General features: G+C 39.6%; 1 protein-coding gene across 22 annotated transcripts in view; it reads left to right on the plus strand.

The window, feature by feature from the left end:
* Positions 1 to 22,081, plus strand: part of Mapkap1 (MAPK associated protein 1) — a 233,563-nt gene that overhangs the window by 110,139 nt on the left and 101,343 nt on the right. For 16 of the 22 annotated variants that reach the window (XM_021262056.2, XM_004849373.3, XM_087183202.1 and 13 more), the window contains one exon: positions 9,553 to 9,729. The exons of the other annotated variants lie outside the window; for them this stretch is intronic. In XM_021262056.2, coding sequence (XP_021117715.1) covers positions 9,553 to 9,729 — 177 coding nt within the window. The remainder of the gene's footprint in view (positions 1 to 9,552; positions 9,730 to 22,081) is intronic. 22 annotated transcript variants of the gene reach the window in all.

Raw genomic sequence — 22,081 nt, forward strand, 5'->3', positions numbered from 1 at the left:
CCCCTTGCAACTGCTAACCTTTTATTGTCTCAATAGTTTTACATTTCTTCATTCAGAAAATATCTTTGGAGTCCTAGGCCCTAAGAATTGAGAATAAAATAGAGAACAAGAGAAATGTCATTGCTTTGCTCAAAAAATTTATAGTGTGTTGGGAAAGAAGAAATTATCAAGTGTAATAGCACTTTGTGACTGGCTCATTTCACTTATCATTTGTATTCATTCATGCATGCTACAAATATTTATTGAGTGTTTGCTGTATCCCAGGCATTTCACTGGATGTATGGTAACGAGTGGAACCAGACATGGTCTCTCTTTCGTGAATTCCACAGTCTAGTGAGGAAAGTGGGCAAATAACTAAAATTAATTCAAATAATGTTTGGGTAAAAATGGAGTTAAGTGTTCTGATGGAAAGGAGCACCATTTAAGAGCACCTCGCCTAGAAGACAGGGAGAAATTCCCTGGGAAAGACACAGCAGAGGCCTTGTAAATGCTGTCCCAGCAAATCGAAGAGCACGGTAGTGACCCCGTGGCAGGAGAAATCATGCTGTGTTCAGGGGACAGAGAAGGCCAGTGTAGCTGCAGCATAGAGGAGGGTTGAGAGAAAGGAGGGGAATGAGACTGCTGAGCCTGAGAGAAGTGGACAGGTTCTGGAAGTATTTGAGAGGTAATATTCTCAGGACTTGAGAACGAATTGCATCTGGGGAGTATGGGAAGGAACGATGTCAAAGGTGACTCCCAGAATTTCAGGCTCGCACACTTGGTATGTTGTAGTGCCCTTTATTGAATAGGGACTATCCGGAACATTGGAAGAGTGGGGTTTTCGATTTTGGTGAGTGAAGAGGAGTGGTAAGGGTAGTGTGAGTCTGGTCTTCTGCCTGTTATTCTGAGCTCTCAGAGTTTAAAGAATCATTTGTTTTGTTTTGTTTTTGGTACTGGGGATTGTACTCAGGACCTCGTGCTTTCTTGCGAGGCAGGCGGCAGAACCACTGAGCTAAATCCCCGGCCCTAGAATTACTTGTTTTTGTTTGTCTAGTGTTCAGAGGAGAGAGAGGTGACCTGAAAATGTGAATTTGGGAGTCATCTACACAGACATATTAACTCTAGCCTCCAGCATGGATGCATGAAAAGAGAGATGGGTCTGTAGTGGATGTTGAAGAACTGTGTGAATGTGCTGTTGAAAGCAGAATCCTAGACAATAAATAGGTTCTGAGTGGAGAGAGTGAAGAATTTAGTTTTAAATGTAATGAAGGCTGAGATTACTTGAGAGACAGCCAAGAGAAGTCTTGTAAGTAGTAGCACAGTTTGAAGTCTGGACCGACCATGTCTGTTTTATGGGCTTGTATTTCCCAGCGCATAATACAGCGTTTAACACATAGCAAATGCTCAGTAAGTAATTTGTGGAGTGAATGAGATCTGGACTGCAACTCTCTGCCCTTGCCCTGTCAAGGAGGCCCTTCTCCAAGTGTCTGCTGTATTAGTCAGTTTTGCTACCAGGACAGAATACCTAGTACCTGACACCTAAAGGAGGAGAAATTGATTTTTGGCTCAGTTTCAGTGGTTTAGTCCATGGTCAGCTGTCTTTAAGGCAGAAACTTCATGGGGGAAGTGCATGCAGGAAGAAAGGTGCTCAGTTCATGGTATACAGAAAGCAGAGCGTCACAGATCAAGAGGTCAGGAGGAAGGGGCCAGATAGAGTCCCCAAGGACATGCACCTCGTGACCCACTTCCTCCACCTAGGCCCCACCTCCTAATAGCCCATTCAGCTATGAACTCATCAAGGGATTAGCCCATTGATAAGATTATAGTGTCCTTATAGTCCGGTCACTTCTTAATCTAGTCAGCTTGACAATCAAGATTAACTGGCACATCTGCTGAGACAAGCTACTGATTGTATTTTGACCTTCATTCAATAAAAATCACAAAGTTAGATGTTCTCAGCCTAGTGATGTATTTATTTAAATGGTACATGTGGAGTTATGACAAACATGTCATTCATTGAGCTGGATGGAAAGAAAGCCCAGTATCACCACTTTACAGTTGCTTTAGTAGAGAAGAAGCAGTCGATTGCCTACTGTGTGCCACATTGTGTGCTGAGCACTTTAAATGTATTATCTTCTTCCTCACAGCAGCTTTGTAAGTCACAAGTAAGAATGTTTATGGTCAGAGAGAAACTGAGGACCAGGAAGTTAAGCAACTACCCAGGATTGTATATGTCCTTACCAAGTGACATAGGAATGAAAGAGAGAGATGGGAAAAAAATTCCAGCAAGGGCCAGGCATGATGGCTCATACCTGTAATCTCAGCACACAGGAGGCTGAGGCAGGAAGATCACTGTGAGTTCAATGCCAGCCTGAACTACATAGCAGGACCCTGTCTCAAAAAACCAAAAAAAGAAAAAAACAAACCCTCCAGCAAATAGCAGAGTCAGTATTTGAACCTAGATTTGTCTCCAATTTCCCTTGCTCTTGACAGTTACGCTGTACAAAGAAATGAGGCTCTTCTGGTGAAAAGCACCAGAGACATAGCCATTTAAGAGATCCCTTCCTTTCCTTCCTCTTTGTTCCCTCTCTCCCTCCCTTTCCCCAGGCATTAACATGTTCTCTTTGTTGTCCCAGACACTTGGCCAGGCACTAGGGATGAAGGGAGTCATGATGTATAGTTTCTGGCCTCGAGTTTCAGGCTGGTGGTTGAGACAAACACCAGATCACAAATCTTCTGCTCCAGTGTCCTGGAGACTTCTCTAACAGTGGATGTTGAGAATGCTGTAGGGGCACTGAGAAGGGTTTTTCTAGTTCTGTCAGGAGATGGAAGCTGGGGTTGAGTGGGCTGGGGGAGGTCAGGGGAGCCTTCCCCGTGGCACTGATGCTTGCACTAAACCTCAAGGATGGCTTTATGACAGGGACAGAGAGCTTCCAGACTAATAGGAGTAGAGCTGGTATGTGACTTGGTGAGGAAGCTGTAAGCAGCAGGTTTGGCTGGAGCCTAAGGTGTGCTCTTCGGTGTCTGGAGATCGGTTGGAAGGCAGAGCAAAGTACAATGGAAGGAGTCATAGAGGCCAGGTGCTTTTAAGGCTCTTTTGACTTCATTCTAAAGATAATGAACAGCACTAAGCAAGGAGGTAACAGTGTCAGATAGATGTTTCTGAAGGACCCCTCTGGTAGTGGAATTGAAAGTAGTTGTTTGTGGAGTGCATTTGTAGTAGACTTCATAAGTTCCTGAAATTCTTAATTCTGCTAAGTGGATTTTCAGGAAGATGTCTCTAATTCTGAACAATACAAAGGAGGTGTTATTACTGGGACACAGTACCCGACACCCATAAGGAGAGGTTTATTTTGGCTCACAGTTTGTACAGGTTTCAGTCCATAGTCAGCTGGCTCCAAAGCAGGATGGCATGGCAGAGAGGCATGGAAGAGGAGAAACAGCTCATGGCATGAGTCCACAGTGACCCACTTCTCTACCACATCACATCCAACTATGAATGCATCAGTGTACTGATCCAGTATCACACACCCATGTGCCAGTCACCTCTCAAAAGCCCCACCTGTGAGCACATGAGACATTGTGGGGGGCATATAAACCATAACAGAGGACTTCCCAGAAATACCAAAAATGATAGAACTAGCAACTAAGAATGTTAAAACAACTATTATAAACATGTTCCACGTGTTCAAGATGACAGAGCTCTGTATATGAACATGACAAAAATATAAATACAAAGTATTTTTTTACAAACCCAAGTGGTACCCCACTGGTAATTCCAGTGATGAAAAGTATAATATCTAAGGTGAAAACTACACTAGATGAGATTAGAAAAGAACAGTGAGGGCTGGGGATTTAGCTCAGTGGTTCTGCTGCCTGCCTCCCAAGTACAAGGTCCCGAGTTCAATCCCTGGGACCGAAAAAAAAAAAAAAAAGAACGGTGAATCTGAAGCCATTACAATAGAAATTATCCAAAAGGAGATCAGATAGAGCAGTGTGAAGATTGCTTCTACATAGAAATTAGTGGACGTTTTGTCTTTAGGATTTCTGTACCAGAAAATTTAGACCTAACTATTCCAGAATGAGGTTGCTGTGGCTTGACAAACCTTATAGTGTTATTTATTAATTTTTACTTTCCATTTCATGGGAGTTTTGGGAAAAGGAAAATCTTGGCACTCTTTTTTTTTTAACTTTAGAGAGACCCACTTTGAGCTACACCCCTTTGGACCTTTCTTTTTCTTGCTAATGCCTGATACATCCTTAATTGTGTCATCACAACAAACACCAAAGCCCAAGTAATGAGCATTCTGGATATTTTAGAATCATGTGCCCTTTCATTTTTCATTAAAAACAAAGCAATGACTGTTCATCTGCCTGGTCATACATAAATATATTTTGCATTTTCCAAAGATGAGTGAATTTTTTATGTATGTAAATTAAACGTGCCAGATCACACTTGGTGAATTCTGAGTTGCTTCCTGGAATGCTCCTGAATTTTCATATATGAATTAAATGCCATCTATATATGGGCTACAGGCTTCTGTCACTTCATAAAAGCCATACCAGCCTTTGAATATAAAATGAATATTGGTGAACAATTCAATGAAATAAATTTTTCTAATAAAACCTCATTTGATGAGACAAAAATAGGTGAAATTTAGCTATTATTAAAGATTTGGTTCCACATCTCCACTACGTTAACCAAGAATCTCTTTTTGGCAACAGGCTCCATTGTGTATCCATTCATTGTCTCCTGGTCCCAGAGAGGAACTGCTCCTTCCATGCCAACCCAAGCCTAAACTTAAATTTCTTCTTATTAGTCTTTTAATCATTCTTCTCCCCGGTAGTGAATCAAAAACCAAAGTTTTCAGTTTCTCTACCTCATGCTATTCACCATGCTTCAGTGTAATCAGAAACTTAAGACTGGTAGAAGAAATCTTAGCAAAATAAGAATCTTTTCATGCCAGACACTGTGCAGCGCATTAAATCATTTAACCCGTATGAAACTCTTATGCAGCAGGTGTGGTTATTTCCTCTGTAATTCTAGAATCTGGTAGAGACAGTGAACACTTAGAAATCTAGGCATGTGGCTGAGGCAGGAGCATAGCTCAGGTCTGTAGGGCCAGTGATTCTGTGTGATGGGCTGAGAGATTTTCCTCCATTCCTTGTATTGCTCCATTTCTAAGCTGTGTATATTCCACATGTGTTAACCCTTATTGGGAATAAATATTTGATAAATAAAAAGAATATTTTCTTATAAATATTTTAAAAAGAAAATGAAAGTTACACATACTCAGGACATTTGGAAAATATAGAATATTAGAAAGAAAAAAGTGCACATGACTTAAATGCAGTTATAACCCTGTAAACATTTTGGTACTTCTATTGCTAATCTTTTTATATGTATATAATAGAAAAACTTTACCTAGTTATAATCATTTTTTACTTTCCAGGTTTGAGGCTAGCATGGGCAACATAGCTAGATCGTACCTCAAAATAAAATTTTTTAAAAGGGCTGGTGATGTAGTTCAGCACTCCCTAGGTTCAATCCCCAGTAATGCCAAAAGTGAGGAGGGGAGTGCCAGTACTCATATCTTGATGGACTGTAAAAATTCCCTTTTATCCTCTCCTTTTCCTGTGCTGCCCTCTCTCCTTTCTTGAACTACAATCTTTGACTCATATGTACTGCCCAGAAAACTCCCTTTGGTTAAGGTATCAGTGTGACAAGCAGGAAAAGAAAAAGAAAGCTTATTACTTCCCCTCTTCTCGTTAACACACACCTCATTAATAATAACCTTTATGTTTTTTCCATAGTGCTTCAGGCTACACAGTTATATATTCATTCATTTCACAAATATTTGTTAAGTACTTTGTAAATGCCAGCCGTTTTACTCTGCAGAAGCATGAGGACACAATAGAAGAATCCCTGTTCTTTAGGAGAATGTAGATGCATGCGTAAGTAGGAGAAAGAGCCAGGTGACAGTTGATCTGTAGAAATAGTGACCTTGTGCTATAAAATCAGAAAGGAGACAGACACACTTCCGTTCTCAGAGATCCAAGTGATTCTCTGATAAGAAAATGGATCTCAAAGAGATTTGGTTCCTCGTTGGTTGGAGGTTGAGTCAGCAGTAAAACCAGATGTGACTATGAAAATCCTGTTCTTTCCACCCAACAATGTCATAAGATGTGTCCAGGTGCCTGTATTGGGGAATTCCTAGGGTGGGGACCAGAGCTCCCCCTTTTTTCCTCCAACTTCAAAATGGCACTAATTCCTGTTTGAAATAAGAATTGTGGGACAAAAGTAAGGGAAGCTTAAGTTCTCTAGACTGTCTTTCTCTCTGTTTAATTGGGTAATCATCAATTTGTTACTGCTCTTTTCTAGGTCTCTCTCTATACTCCATCTGTTTAAAAAATGTGTTTTAGATAAATCTTTGTAGGCCCCTATTTTTATAAGAAATATGTCCTGATTTCCTCTTGCTCATCAAATGCCAAATGTGGCATTTCCAGGAGTGCGAGTCCCCAGGCACCTTGGGAAGTCTTGACACCCCATAACTTCAGCAGAGGGATACTCAGCTCTGTCTCTTATGTGCCATCTAATCTTGAATGAGCCACTACTAATCCCATTGAACCTCAGTTTTCTAATTCATAAGATAGAAATACAAATAACTGACTCACAGAATTGATGTAAAGAGTAAGTGAGCTGATGTATCTAAACCTCTTTGCACAGTATCTGGCATGTAATGCTCCATAAATATAGGCAGTGATACTATAGTGTTGTATGAGTACTAATTTGGAGTCCTGAACAATTTTACAAGTCAAAATACAACGGTTGCTTTTTCTACTAATGACTCCTTTATAAAGGCATGAAGGAACCAGAAGGTCCACACAATAAATACAGAATGTTAGTCATTATCTCCTCAGATTTTCAATTAAAGGGTTGGAACACTGTTTGCTGATAAACTTTACTGATGACCCAGAAAGGATTTCCATTATTCTGTGTAACATAGCAGGAAATCTTTCTTTTCCTTGCTGAGTTCCCAGTGCTCAGGACAGGCTGCAGCACAGGGTAGGCGCTTTGCAGAGGTTTTTGAACGAATGATTTCACACTTTGTATTTAAGAACTAGAGAGAATAATAGCACTTGACGATGAACCCTTTCTTTGCTCTCAGGTGTGAGCTTGTGACATTAGTTGAATTTGTTTTGAGGGGATTTGAGATCAGAGCAGAATTCTTCTGATATCAGTGTTTGGCTTTCTGTTTTGATCAATAGACTTATTATTTGGCCTTGAACCTCTGTGGTGCTGGAGAATCACAGACATTTCTCAGGTTGATTTACATGGCAACAAATAATCTGTGCTGTCTATTGCTTGTCCCATCAATGTCTTTCCTCTCCATAAACCCTAGAGGCTTAGCAGCCCCAAGGCTGGAGCATGGTGCATGTGTTAACTCCAGTTACAGATGTGTGTTTCTGATGAGCTGCTTGGTTTCATTGTTGTTTTGTTGCTCTAATATGCATCAGAATTTAGGTATTGTAACAGTTTCTATTAATGTTATTTTACTTTTTATGTCTGTTACAGTCTTAGCACTACATGTATTATCTCATGTAATCTTTACAACTCCTGAATTAGGTAATTATACCCTTTTTGTAGACATGGAAACTGAAAGTGAAGCATAGTCTCTGAAATCACATTGCCCATGAGCCATTGGTACTGAGATTTGAACTCAAGTCTTTCTGATCACAAAGGTTTTAGTACTATACCATGACATTTTCATCATTTGAAGTACTTTCTTCTGCTTTTGGAATTATTTTGTGGTCAATTTGGTACCCTGCTGCAAAGATCCAGAAGTTTCCCATAACATTCAGAGATGAATTTTAAATTTCTTAACAGCATTGCAAATACACAAAATTTATAGTGATGAACATAGCCGGATTACTTTCTTGTTACCCACTCATTTAGCAGATTTACAGTTTCCATTAATTTTAATCTGTCCCTGTTACCTGTTTTCTATAATAAATATCTCCTAGTCATGACAGACTCACTGAGTATAGATCACCTGAAGTAGGCTCTCTCTCAATAAGCAGAGTTGCAGCTAAAGATTTGTGAATTAATTGGGAAAATTGCAAATCAGGTAGTCAGTGAAATAATTCATTGTCACATCCAATCAATAAACTTTGTAAATCAACTCATTTAATTCAAAAAATGATCTATATAGATCAAGCAACCAATTAAACAATTAGCATACATTTTGTAATTAATTAATTTAAGCATCAATCATGTAATTAAAACTCTTAAGTTTAAGCTACAGAATTTAGAAGTCTACTGTCTTCTGAACTATTAGATTACGCTCCTTAAGCAAGTATGCTTCTGAATGCTAGCAGATTTGCAGTTTCACAATTCAGCTTTGGACCAAGGTATCTTAATGTGCTTAAGTTGATTTCAGTTTTAAATTGTCTGTATGCTGGGATAGCCTCCCACTCTGTTTTAACAGATCACCTTTTTATTTCCCCAAAGGAGAGAGAAGGAGGTGTGTGTTGATTCTAAACTGGTGAAGGCTGGGAGCTGGGAGTACTTACTCGGCATTCTGGGGAAGTGGGAATTGTCCAAAAGTGGTCAAGAGGCCCAGCTATCTGCATCAGGATAATCAGGCCATCAGACCATTTGCTTTTTCGTTTTGGTACCGGGGATCGAACTCGGGACCTTGCACTTGCAAGGGGCGGAATCACTGAGCTAAATCCCCGGTCCAGGCCATTTGCTTTTATTCTGCTAAGGATCCATTGTATTTGAAATCGGATCCTGCCATGTGAGTTAGTTGCCCTTATAGAAAGGAGAACTGATGGATAGTCCTGGTTGTCTTGCGTAGTTCTCCTGAAAGATAGTGTCTTAATCCTTCTCATTAATCAAAGGCCCCTGGCTCCCCCTAAATAGTTTTTTCCTATATTTATAGTTTTATTGTATCTGATTATAGTGTAGTGTTTACTTTTCTTCCCCTACTGCACTGTTTCTATGCCTTTAGGGATGTTACTAAATCTCAATTTTGATCTCTGAGATTATGTTCTGCATCCTGTCCACAATAGGTGCTCGGTAAATTTTAGAAGAAGATCTCTATGATCAATATCACTTGATTCAAAAAATAATCTATATAAAGCTGGACTTGGTGGTGCACCACCAAGCATTCAGAAAGGCTGAGGCAGGAGAATCACAAGCTCAAGTCCAGCCTAGGCAACTTAGTGACTTAGTAAGAACCTGACTCAAAATAAAAAAGGGCTGGAAAGCAACTCAGTGGAAAGAATCTGGGTTCAACCTCAGTACCACAAAAACAACTCAGTACCACCACAACAACTATCAAGCAACCAATGAAACAATTACCATACTTCATTTCAATTGTTTTTCCTTCTTTGCTCTGCCATTGCTTTCTCCCTATTAGGTGAAGTAGGATTTGGAGGTTCTAACTATCACAGGCTTGGGGTGCAGATCAGTAGTGCTCGTAGTTTGCTTGCTGTACACCATACCTTCTGTTCTTCTTGTGCCCTCCCTACCTTGACATTTACTCACCTTTTTGGTTTTCCTTTCAGTGACAATGTCAGTGCCTACTGCCTGCATATTGCTGAGGATGATGGGGAAGTGGACACTGATTTCCCCCCACTGGATTCCAATGAGCCCATTCATAAGTTTGGCTTCAGTACTTTGGCTTTGGTTGAAAAGTATTCATCTCCTGGTCTGACATCCAAAGAGTCGCTCTTTGTTCGAATGTGAGTACTGACTCTGTTATTTAATCTCAGTATCTTGTCCCTACCTTTTAGCATTTCAGATCTGATCTTGTTTGTTCATCAAATGAATGTACTTGCTCTCCGGAGAGTCCACATATAATGATTACTTCCAGAGAGATGTTGGGGACAACATTTGCATTGTTATTTCATGCCTTTGTGCCTGCACTACAAACAGCCTGCTTTGCAACAGCAAATTGATAAGGTAGATCTTTGAATGTCATGTCTACAAATAGGCCTCTGGAAACACTGGTATACTTGGAGCCTGGAAAGCAAAACTTGTAGATTTCTCTCCTTTAAGGAATTCAAGCTAAATGAAAATGTTCGTTGTGGCCACTTTTCTCTTGTGACTTAAAATACCTTTCTCTACAACTGTGTTCAGATCAAATTTGATTTTTCCTCTCAATTGCCTGCCTTCAGACTGAGGAGATGTTCTTAACCTTTTCTATGCCTTTGCCAGTCTGGTAAAGCCTATAAAAGCCCTTCTCAGAAAAGTGTGTTAAAGTGCATAAAATAAAATTTACTGGAATATAAAACAATTCTGTTATATTTCAAGTCATCACATTATTAAATGTGATGTAATACGTGTGGCTTTATGAGTAGAGTAAATAACAAGACCAAGCTGCAGTTCTAGCCATAACTCTGGGAGACTGTTTTTTTGAGATTGTGGTGAATATAAATGGTATTTGAGAAATGTGTACCAACTGTAATGTGCTGTGCTGTTAGCTAGGATTTCTGTTCATGACAGTCACTGACAGTGCTAATATATACTACTGTGATTTCTTCCCTCTGTTTATAATTCAAGGAAAGACACTCAAACTTAGTGAGGTAGAAATATAATTTTTGGCTCTTGAGGTCTGTGGAAATACTGAGTCCCATGGCTGAGGGAAAACTTGCATAACCTGCATAAGTCTGCATAGGCTTCACACTAACCAAAGTGTGTCTAACCTAGGCCTCTGCTGCCCCTCTCCTCTAGCTCTTGGGTACACTAGCGATCCCTTTGGCACCCCCTGCTGTTAGGAATCAGCACATTCACTGTCCTAAAGGATTGCTTGGAGGACTTTTCCCCTGTCTTTGAAACATACAGCCTTTGAGATTTTTTTTTAACTGAAAATGAATTATACTACATATGATATATATAAGTAATTTGGATTGTTCTACTCTTTTTTGGGGGGTGGGGTGGACCGAGGATCGAACTCAGAACCTTATGCTTGTGAGGCAGGCAGCAGAACCACTGAGCTAAATCCCCGGCCCTGGATCTTTCTACTCTGAAGCAAAGAACGAGCACATAGTGTCTGGGATGAAATGGGGAGCCCCTTAAGCTTTCACAGTGGCCATTTCATCCCTATTCTGAGATCAAGTTTGGTGTATATAACAGCAAATTTTCCCCACTTCTTCATTTCCAATATACCAAACAACTTCACAGAATATGTAAAATAATTTAGAAATTATCCAGTGATCCTGTAGTCCAGTAGTGATGTACCTATGGCACATGTGCCACAGCAGGCACACAGAGCCCTCTCTGTCAGCACTTGAGCCAAGTTGCCCCAGCAGCAGGGCATCAGATAACAGTTGTTTTTTCTAAACTAAAACCTCAGTATTCAATGTTATCACTGTGTTGCCACTGTGTGATAGATAGGTAAGTGGGTTTTGGGTTGCAGTTTGGTCACTGTGTCTCTAAAAGGTTCACCATCACTGCTCTAGTCAGTCATACTCGTTTTCAGTTTTGTATAACATTTCCACAAGAATATAGACTATACTCTGATTCCTAGTATGCACATATTTTATATTATTTTTACTTAACATTGCAAATATTTCAATATTTGTTCTTAATTCCTACAGTCTGTTATATACCAGAGATATAGACAGAGATAACTCTTCATTCATGGGGGATTACTATCCATGGGAGAGAGCTGTTGAACAAATCATTAAAATGCAATAAGCAGTATAAAACAAAGTACATAGGATCCAGTGGAAGAATATCACAGAATATTTAGATTATTTGTTTGGGTTTTAATAGTTAATTCTATAATGAGAGCCATTATCTATATCCCTTTCATTTCTGTTGAACAATTTCCCTAGGATCATTTCCTTTAAGTAGAATTACTAGTCAGAGACTAGAAACTTCTGTGGACTCTCCCCGACCCCTGAAGTGTTAGGGAATCAACCCAAGCCTCATGCATGTTAGGTAAACACTACCACTGAGCTACATCCCCAGCCCAACAAGACTGTCACATTTTATTGACAAATAAGATGTACCAGCTGGGTGAGGTAGTACACACCTGTAATCCCAGCACTCAGGATGCTGAGGCAGGGGATCAGTGTGAGTTCGAGGCCAGCCTGAACTACGTAGTGAGACTCTTGCTCCCCTCCAAAAAAGATGTACCAATTTAAAATTCTATCAGCAGAATTCATAAAACCATTTCAATCTTACCATCACAAGGTATTGCATAAGAATTTACTTTAAAAGATGTATATAAGCCAGGGATAGTGGTACATACCTATAATCTCAGCACTTGGGAAGCTGAGGCAAATAGATCGCTGTAGTTTGAGGCCAGCCCAGGTTACATAGTGAGTTCAAGGCCAATCTGGACTAAGTAGCCAGACCCTGTCTCAAAAAAAAAAAAAAAAAAAAAAAAATTAAAAAAACCTTACAAAAAGAGTTGTGTAGCAGGGCTGGGGATGTAGCTAAGGATAGAGTGCTTGCCTAGTTATGTGCAAGGCCCTGGGTTTGTTCCCCCACCACTGTAAAACAAAGAAAAAGGAATGCATATAATAGTACTTTAATAGTTTTTACTTGCATTTTATTAATTATTAACAAGTAATTAGAAGAATATTAACATATGACTGCTGCAGTCTTTTGAACTTTTTTGAAATTTAATTGGGATTTTTATTTTATTTATTTTTTAAATTTTATTTTATTGGTAGATTTTATGTATACAATATAATGACATTCATCATTGGAAATTTGCACCTTTACATAATCTCTCTTGGTTCTTGTTTTTCCCCCTTCCCATGCCCTCCCTTCAACCCCTCCAACCCCTCCATTCCTCCCTATTTACAAAGACTTTGTTTCCATTTTTTCATTTTCTCATATTAATTCCATTCCCTTCTTTCCTTTCCCCTACTTCTCCCACTTCCCCTTCCCTTTTGCCCCTTTTCTTCCTATTTCACATTATCTATTATACCTTTTATAGTCCTTATTTACACTTTCAGTTTCTCACACTAGAGAAACTATTCAGTATTTACACATGTGTGTCCTATTTATTTCACTTAAGAGTATCGCCTCAGTGTGCATCCATTTAGTCATAAATGTCTCTAATTTCTCGTTTTTTATGGCTGAGTAGTACTCCATTTTATTTTTTTTTAAAAAACCACATTTTTTTTATCCAGTCTCCAGTTGATGGGGATTTGGGCTGCTTCCAGGTTTTAGCTATTACAAACTGTGCTCCTATGAACATGTGTGCACATATATCACTGCGGTATGATTCTTTTAATTCTTTGGGGAAGATCCCCAGCAGGGGAATAGCTGGGTCAAATGGGACTTTCAGTCCTAGTTCTTTGAGGTATCTCTACACTGATTTCCACAGTGTTTGTACCAGTTGTACTCCCACCAGCAGTGGAGCAGGGTTCCTCTTTCCCCACAGCCCTGCTAGCATTTGTTATTGGTTGATTTCATGCTAGCAGCCATTCTTTCTGGGGTGAGGTGGAATCTCAGCATTGTTTTCATTTGCATCTCTCAAATGACCAGTGATGAACATTTTTTCATATGTTTATTTGCTGTTTCTACTTCTTTGTGTGAAAAATGTCTGTTCATTTCAGAAGCCCATTTTCGGTTTGGGTCTTTAAATTCGGGGGGGTCTGATTTTTTAAAGTTCTTTATAGATTTGAGATAGTAGACCTTTTCTGAGAAACAGCAGGTAAAGATTTTTTCCCACATTGTGGGTTGTCTCTTCACGCTGTTGGTAGTTTCTCTTGCTGTGTAGAAGCTTTTTAATAAGAGAACATCCCATTTGTGGATTCTTTGTGCTAGTTCATGGGCAACTGAGGTTTTGTTCATAAAATCATAAAATCTTTTCCTATACCAATGTCTTCAAGAGTTCTACCTAATTTCGCCACCTGCTGTGCAAGCACAAGGACCCGAGTTCGATCCCCAGTACCAAAAAAAAAAACAGAGTTCTACCTAACCTCTGTTCCGGCTGGTTCAGCGTTTCTATTTTAATATTTAGATCCTTAATCCATTTCGATTTTAGTTTAGTGCATGGGAAGAGATATAGGTCTAGTTTTAATCTTTGGCAAGTTGAAACCCAATTTTTCTAGCACCATTTATTAAAAAGGCTATCTTTCCTCCAATGAGGGTGTTTGGCTCCTTTATTGAAGTTGAGGTGACTGAGTGTGTCTGGAGTTGTTTCAGCATCTTTTAATCTGTTCCACTGGTCCTCGGGTCTGTTTCTTTGCCAGTACCATGCTGTTTTTATCACAGTAGCTTTGTAGTAGTTTCAAGTTGGGGGTTGTAATACCCCCTGCCATGTCTCTGTTGTCTAGAATTGCTTTTGCTATTCTGGGTCTCTTCTTGTTCCGATTGTATTTTCAAGGTCCGTGAAGTATGCCGCTGGGATTTCAGTTGGGATTGCATTGAATCTATATAGAAGTTTTGGAAGTATGGCCATTTTCACTATATTGATCCTTCCTACCCAGGAGCAGGGGATGTCTGTCCATTTTCTGATATCATCTTCAATCTCTCTTTTCAGAGTGTTATAGTTTTGAGAGAAGAGGTCTTTGATTTCTTTCATTAGGTTGATTCCTAGGTATTTCAGTTTTTTGGATGCTATTGTGAAAGGAATTGTTTGACCTATTTCTGTCTCAGTGAGTCTGTTATTCGTGGAGAGGAAAGCTAGATATTTGTGTGTTGACCTTGTATCCAGCTACTCTACTGAATTTGGTTATTAAGTCTAGAAGACTTTTGGTGGAGTTCTTGAGGTCTTCTATATAGAGTATCATGTCATCTGCAAATAATGACAATTTGACTTCTTCATTTCCAGGCCAATCTCACTAATGAACATAGATGCAAAAATCCTTAATAAGATACTGGCAAATAGAATGCAGAAGATCATCAAGAAGATCATACACCCTGACCAAGTGGGATTCATCCCAGGGATGCAGGGATGGTTCAACATAAGCAAATCAATCAGTGTAATACACTATATCAATAGAGCCAAGGACAAAAACCATATGATTATCTCCATAGATGCAGAAAAAGCATTTGACAAAATCCAACATGCATTTTATGATAAAAACCCTACAAAAAATTGGAATAGATGGTCTCTACCTCAATCTGATAAAAACCATCTATGAAAAACCAACAGCCAATATCATACTAAATGGGCAAAAACTGAAATCCTTTGCACTAAAATCAGGAACAAGACAAGGATATCCACTGTCACCACTCCTGTTCAGTATAGTTTTGGAAACATTAGCCATGGCAATTAGACAAGAGAAAGAAATAAAAGGAATAAAGATAGGAACTGAACTTCTTTTTTAAGGCAAGAGCCTTTGAGGCAGTGATTTTTGGTAGAGTGGGCTTGGGGCTGGAACAGATACACCTTCCCAGGAGCAGCATCTGAGGCTTGTGTCTTGCTGAGAATTCTGAATTCTGGGCTGTGGGTGTAGAGACAAGAAAAGGGAGGGGCGAGAGCAGCAGTTGCTTTAAAGTCAGTACTTTTTCTTTTCTCCTCAATTATCCCACCGCCACACTTCCACCTCCAACATACGCTCCAGTCAATCTTTTTTTATTTTAAAGTTTAAGAGAGTTTGACATGTCTGGAATGTTTCTAAAAACATAAGGTGAAGTGAAATCTTTATATGTGAGCATTTAGAACAAAAGTGTCAATAAATTTTCTGTTTCTTCTCTTTCTCAGTTGTCTGTTGAAATAGTACAGATTACTAACCATCTGCCCTATGTGTATTTTCTTAGTTCAGCAACTTCTCATCCACCTTTCGGGTCTGTGTTGTAAACTGGAAAAGTTTCTGCAGATGCAGGACAGAGAGACTTTTGGGAGTCTCCAGGGATGTGCCCAGTATTTCAGAGAAGAGATCCAGCAAGGTTGAATCCATGGTTCCCTCTCCTCTTCATGTCCCCCTTTCCTCCTTGCCTCTCTTTACCTGTAGACAAGGGGCAGGAAGTAGTGGGAAAACACTGAGCTGAAGCACAAAGATGGAATTTACAACAAGTGAACAAATACTTACTGAAGGTCAATTAAGCATATCATGTCATTTAATCTGAGTAGCCTAATTTTTATTATGACCAATTTAGAAATGTGTAAGCTGAAGCTGAGCAATACTGTTCTCAGGCCTAAAGCTGACCCCATGCCTGATATTAAAAGCTCATGCCCATTCCAACACACCTATGAGAAGTGATTTAGTTGGTCAGGCGAATCTCCCTGTCTGAAAGCTGACATTCAGCCACTACTAGAGCACAGTAGGTAAGACCATGGTTGCCTTTGGAGCCAGGTTGCTTGCTGATCCTGCCTTGCCTTTACTAGTGGGTGTAATCCTGTTTCTATGACTCAGCTATTTGATTTGATAATAATAATACCTCACAGATCAGTTGTGAGGACTGAGTGTAGAGCACTTAGAACATTTTCTTAAGTGTTAGGTGCTGTTAATTGTTTTTCTTCATAAGATAACTCTTTGAGTGCAAGAACTGAATCATCTGTACCCCGTGACACCCAATATAGCTTCATTACTATTGCGAGTGTGCCATGGATGTTTCTTGAATGGGCAACTGATTAGACCTCTTTGCTACTTCTACTGTTTTCTACCTCTCCTACTTACTGTTTTATTGCAGAGAAAGGACAGAATTTGGGTGGGTGTTGCTCAGCTGGACTGAGAAAGCTAAATTAGAATAACTTTCACTGAATGTGGGCAGGTATGGTAGACATTGGGGATCTATAGACATTCAAATTAGTCCTCTTCTGAACAGACATCTCAAAGATGGAAGCAAGACCATAACTCTTTGAAGACTGGGAAGACACAGTTAAACAAATCTCTGTATCCTTAGCACCCAGCATGGGCTTTGTGGAGAAGGATTTAGTGAATTGTCAGGTATCTGTGGGCTGCCAGGAGGACCCTGGGCCAAAGCACTGTCTCACCTTGCTTTCTGACTTCTCCTAACTTCCTCTTTGTCTTCTGAATACCAGGGAACCCTAGGTTGCCTTCTGGCTTTGACCTTCACAGCATCCACCCCTGAGGCTCCAGTATATCATCACTCCTTCCAAGTGAGGCAGCACTTTGAACTCTGAAGTTAGGCAAAGCTGGGTTTAAATCTCAGTTTCACTACTAACTTGCTACATGACTGTAGGTAACTTTTCTTACCTTTGTGAGGCTTAGTTTCTTCCTCTCTAAAGTGCAGATAATAGGCATTTTTTTTTTAAGTGTAAGTAATGTACAATACTCTCTTAAAGGAAAATAAATTCTTCTGAATTTAGCTTCAACATTAAGCCTCTGTTTCCTCAAATTAGTTTTTTATAATGCTGGTTGAATACATACAAATGTAAAGTTTGAGCTATAAAGTCTTATAATGTTCTAGCTATAAGTCCACGTTTTTATACAACCTGAACAAAATTAAAAATTAAATACAAGTGAAACTATAATAAAGTGCAGATTCATTTTAATACTGATATTTTGTTGAAATTGATGATGCTGGGTTTCACGAGTGTTATATATTTTACTTGTCAACTTAAATCTTGATTTTCATATGAAACATGAATACCAAATTATTTGTCCTTTGAAACAATTAATGAATTTTTAATTCCCAGTACATTATTTTAATGGACCAACTGATTTATACTGTATCTTCCCCAAACCTTAAGCCTTATATACTAGAAAAGTCACCTTTGCATTTGTCCCACCATAATTTCTACTAGCATGACCAAATTGTGTCATTTTGCCCAGGAGTTTGCTTGTTAGACTTAGATACAAAAGTCCTGTATGTAGAGATCACCCTGGTCCCATCCTCAGTTAACTGAGGAAGGTTGTCACCTTACTTTGTGCTGCTGTTGGTTTGTCTGTACATCGGTGAGCTGTCCACCTGATTGATAGCTGTACACACTTGATTGATAGCTGTACACAGTGTGAGGTGTGTACCAGAGAGCGCAAATTCTTCAGAGATCAGAAAGCCTGTTCTAGTATAGAACCTTGGGCTCATTGAGTTCTCCCACCATTTTTCTCTATTCAATAAACTATTTTTGCATACAGCTTGCAATGGTACCATTTGACCTTTACTAAGTCTATTAGTGATGTCAAATAACACTAGCTGCTGAAACACACAACCCTCCAACTCTCACCAGCTTATCCCAGGGGTTAGCAAAGGGCCAAATAATAAATATTTTGGCCTTGTGTGTCATATAGTTTATGTAACTCAACTCTGCCATGGTAGTATAAAAGTAGCCATAGAAAATGCAGAGGCAAAAGGCATGGGCTACATTTGTTAACCTCTGGCAATTCCAGTAAGTTTATTTCTCATTCACATCTGTCTGAAGAGGGCCAGGTGGCTCTCCTGGGTATTTCTTCTCTAAGCAATGACTTATGGTTCCCCTATCTAGGTTGAGAAAAGGAAACGTGTAAGATTGGACTGCATCTCTACCTATATATTTCGCATATGTACTCTGTGGGTGTGTGTGGTGATATATATAAAGTATTTGGTGATAGACAAATAATTTTGTGTTTAGTTCAGTGATAATCATAGGAGTTGTGATCACAAAATACAGTGAATGTTTAATTTTTAAAATTTAATATAATTAGAGACACATTGGTATTAATCCCCCTCCAAATACTCCTCCTTGCTTCAAGCACACTTAACTTTCTTGTCACTTTCTGAAGCAATTCTGAAAGTCCTCTTTCCTGAGTATCTTTAGTTGTACTATCGTAGCTGCCTCAGTGTCCTAAATTGATCCAAAATGTTTACCTTTTATGGTCATTTTGACTTTGGGGAAGAGCCAGAAGTTCCAGACACTAAGGTGGATGAGGACACAGTAATATTTTTAGGAGCTCGTCTTCCTGTTGGATGGCAGTGGGCAGCAGCATTCACTGTATTTTTTATCACATCTTGTAAAGACTCTTGACAAATGTAAACCTCCAGAACTATGTCAGAAAATGTCAAGAACAATGGGATAAGTGTGCTCAAAGGGAAGCGGGGTGTTTTGAGGGAGATTCATGGCAATGTGTCATAAATAATAATTTTTTTACCTAAACACCATAGTTTTGATCAGCCCACATTAAAAATATCATATATAGATGTCCATATATGTTTGATTTTCAGTGAACTAAAATCAAATTTTTAATTCTGAAACTTCTCTGGTGAATTTATCTTTTGATGGGGGGCCGTGTCTGTGAACCTCAGGAAATACTGCTGTGAGGATTGATATTGGCTCAGACCCTGTATGTAGGAAGTGTTACATACTTGCTATTCCTCTTGATGTTGTCAGAGATTTGTCAGTCTGAATACTTCATGCCAAGATACAAATGGGACTTAACCTTCCTTTGGGTTTTTTAAATTATGCAATTAATATGTACGACTACAGAAACATTAGGAAACAGATCTATTTTTTTCATACAAAATTTTTAAAAGTTTCTCTCTATCCCATCTTACAGAGGTAATGAATTACTATGTTTTATAATTATTCGCATTTTAAAAGAATAACTAGTTAACTTCAATGAATCTCTATTGGGGAAATGTTCTGTGGAATGAAACATGGAGTTGAATGTCTTCTTATGTTCTGTCAAGCCTAGATCCAGCCTTCCTCTTGGAAGCCCCGGGGCTCCAGGAAACCCTTGGAGATAGAGTTATTTGAGGAAAGAGAATGGATTACTCTAACAACTTGCCAGTTAGGAGCCTGCTCATGGAAACTGCTTGCTTACCAAATCTGCAAGTGGGTTTCTAAACTGTCTGTGGTTCTTGATTAATTTTGGACAGCAAATGTGTACATAAGCAGAAACATCTAACTTGCTGACTGCTAACTGCTTTGAGCCTAAGCGCTAAAGCTGGTTGGATATCAGGAGTGTGGGATGGGAGAGGTAGGAGCTGGGAGGAATAGGAGGGGTTTTGCCTGGCCCCTTAAAGCCAGATAAAATGCTGAATGTCAGATGGTGCCAAACATCTGGAGAAGCAGTCCTTGCCAGCAGTGACCAAGCTAAGACCTCCTGGCCCTCTAAACAGGTAGGACAAGGGAGGGACCTTCTTTGTCCAACTCCTCCCACATCTCAGCACAGAGTTAATTGAGTCAGAATTTGGGGGTTGACAGCAGTGACAAACGCAGCTGTGATGATTTCATTACATTACATGTGTGTTAGATGAACTTGAGGGAAGGACAGTTCTAAACATGAACTGCAAGCAGATGGAATCCAGTTAGGGTTCTGCTCTGTGGGTAAAGAGCCATGGGGTAGAGGGTGGAAGGTCTTGCACTAGACGCTGGGCTGCCCTGGGCATCATGGCCCAGAAGGCTCCCAGTGACTGCCTGGGCCTTCCTGGTTCCACATAAAGAGAAAAAGGGGGAGCTGCATTGAGAGGCATGCCCCAGATTCATTGTTCTTTCCTGCATGAACTTTTTTTTTGAAAGGGACTGTAGTTTTACTTACCTTCTTAATATGTCTCCAAAGCACATTCCAAGTGAGCAGACCTTTTTAAAAAAAGGTGTCAAGCCGGGGATTTAGCTCAGTGGTTTCGCCGCCTGCTGTGCAAGCGCAAGGACCCGAGTTCAATCTCCGGTACCAAAAAAAAAAAAGGTGTCATTAGCTCAAACCCTGTCCTGTTCTCATATGTGTTCTCATATGCCTTGTGGTCCAGAAAAGGGAGAAAAAAACAAAGAAAAGAAAAGAGCATTTTTGAACACTCAGCTACATTCCCCTAGCAGATACCATCTCATTTATTCCTTATTAGCAACTTATTTTTATAGCATGTAACTGTGGGTCAGAGGGAGATCATTATCCACGCTCACATAGTTTAGTAAGGATGAGGCCAAAATAGAGTAAGGAATAAAAGATGGGTGTATTCTATGTAACCAGAGCTGATGATAGGGGTATAAATTATCCTAGTTATTTATTGTTTGACTGAGTCATAGAGGGCCAACTGTGTGTTGTTTCTTTTCATTCTGTTGTATTAGCAAACATTTTCATTGTCCAGATTGTCCTTGTGTGGAAATGTAACATATGCAGTCTGTTTAATTTTGTATTTGAAAATCTGACTTGATTTCCTTTTTGGCAACAGCTACTGTCTAGAGAAAAGAAAAGATTTTTCTTTGTGTCCGTTTAAAATGACAGAAATATTGGAACAAGTAATAAAGATGGAAAGCATTAATTACATACTTCTAAGAATGTAAAGGTCAGACAAGCTAAATATTTATGTTTTGCTCACTAGAATGTCTGTTGAAATTGTGCCAGAATATGCTTTGTTCCTATAATAAAGCGTATATCTTAGATAGCCATCAGTTTACTTTGGCGTCCCAGAATCACACTAGATTGTTACTTTAGTTGCCACATCTCTTGGAAGTTTAGGACTCACATTTCTGATATTAATGTGAGCTGTTTCATGAGACACCACCTTTGGCCGTGTTTAGTTACTATGTCTTATTTTGATTTCTTCTGTTCTCCTCTCAGCTTATGTTGGAGTCTGTCAGCTGCTGCTATGTACATGTCAGGCTAGTGACTTGTAATGTTTATTAATACAATGTCAGTCTTGCTATTGAAAAAAATGTGATGCTTCTCAGAAGGTTGCAATAGAACCAAGTGTTTGATTTCCAGATCCTGTCTGCACTGCATGGTGAATACATTCTCAGATGTTATGCAGTTCACTGACCTGACAGTTATGGAACCCCGCTTGGGACCCCATTTCAGCAGGACATATTTGAACAGAAACAGTTTGCAAAACTTTACACATTTAAACTCCTGCCAAGGCAAACTGTTAGCCACTTGAGTTTGTTATAAATACCCAGTGGCAGTGGTTGGAGGTAGCCCACGGTGTGTTTTATATTCTGAACTGAATGTGAATGTCTTTGCGGTTATATAGAGTAGTAAATAATTGAGTTTGATTAGGGAGAGGGACCTCATTATCCCCCACCTGTGCCCAGCTGGAAGGGGAGGGTCGAAATGAAGCCATTAGCTGTCTCTCTTACTGGCATCTCAAAGAGCTCAAATACATCTGTGTCTTATTTTCTTTTCTGGCACAATCAGTCGAGCAAGCTAAGCAGGCATGACCGGATTTGGCAAGTCCCAAGGACTCTGGCAAAGCTACACAAGGAGAAGGCGGAGGGCAGTCATTTTGGCTTCTCACTGCCCATTAGTC

This window comes from Heterocephalus glaber, unplaced genomic scaffold, assembly GCF_053883595.1.
Source record: "Heterocephalus glaber isolate CG9 unplaced genomic scaffold, H.glaber_assembly_v1.0 deba00001479, whole genome shotgun sequence".
Classification (NCBI taxonomy): Eukaryota; Metazoa; Chordata; class Mammalia; order Rodentia; family Bathyergidae; genus Heterocephalus; species Heterocephalus glaber.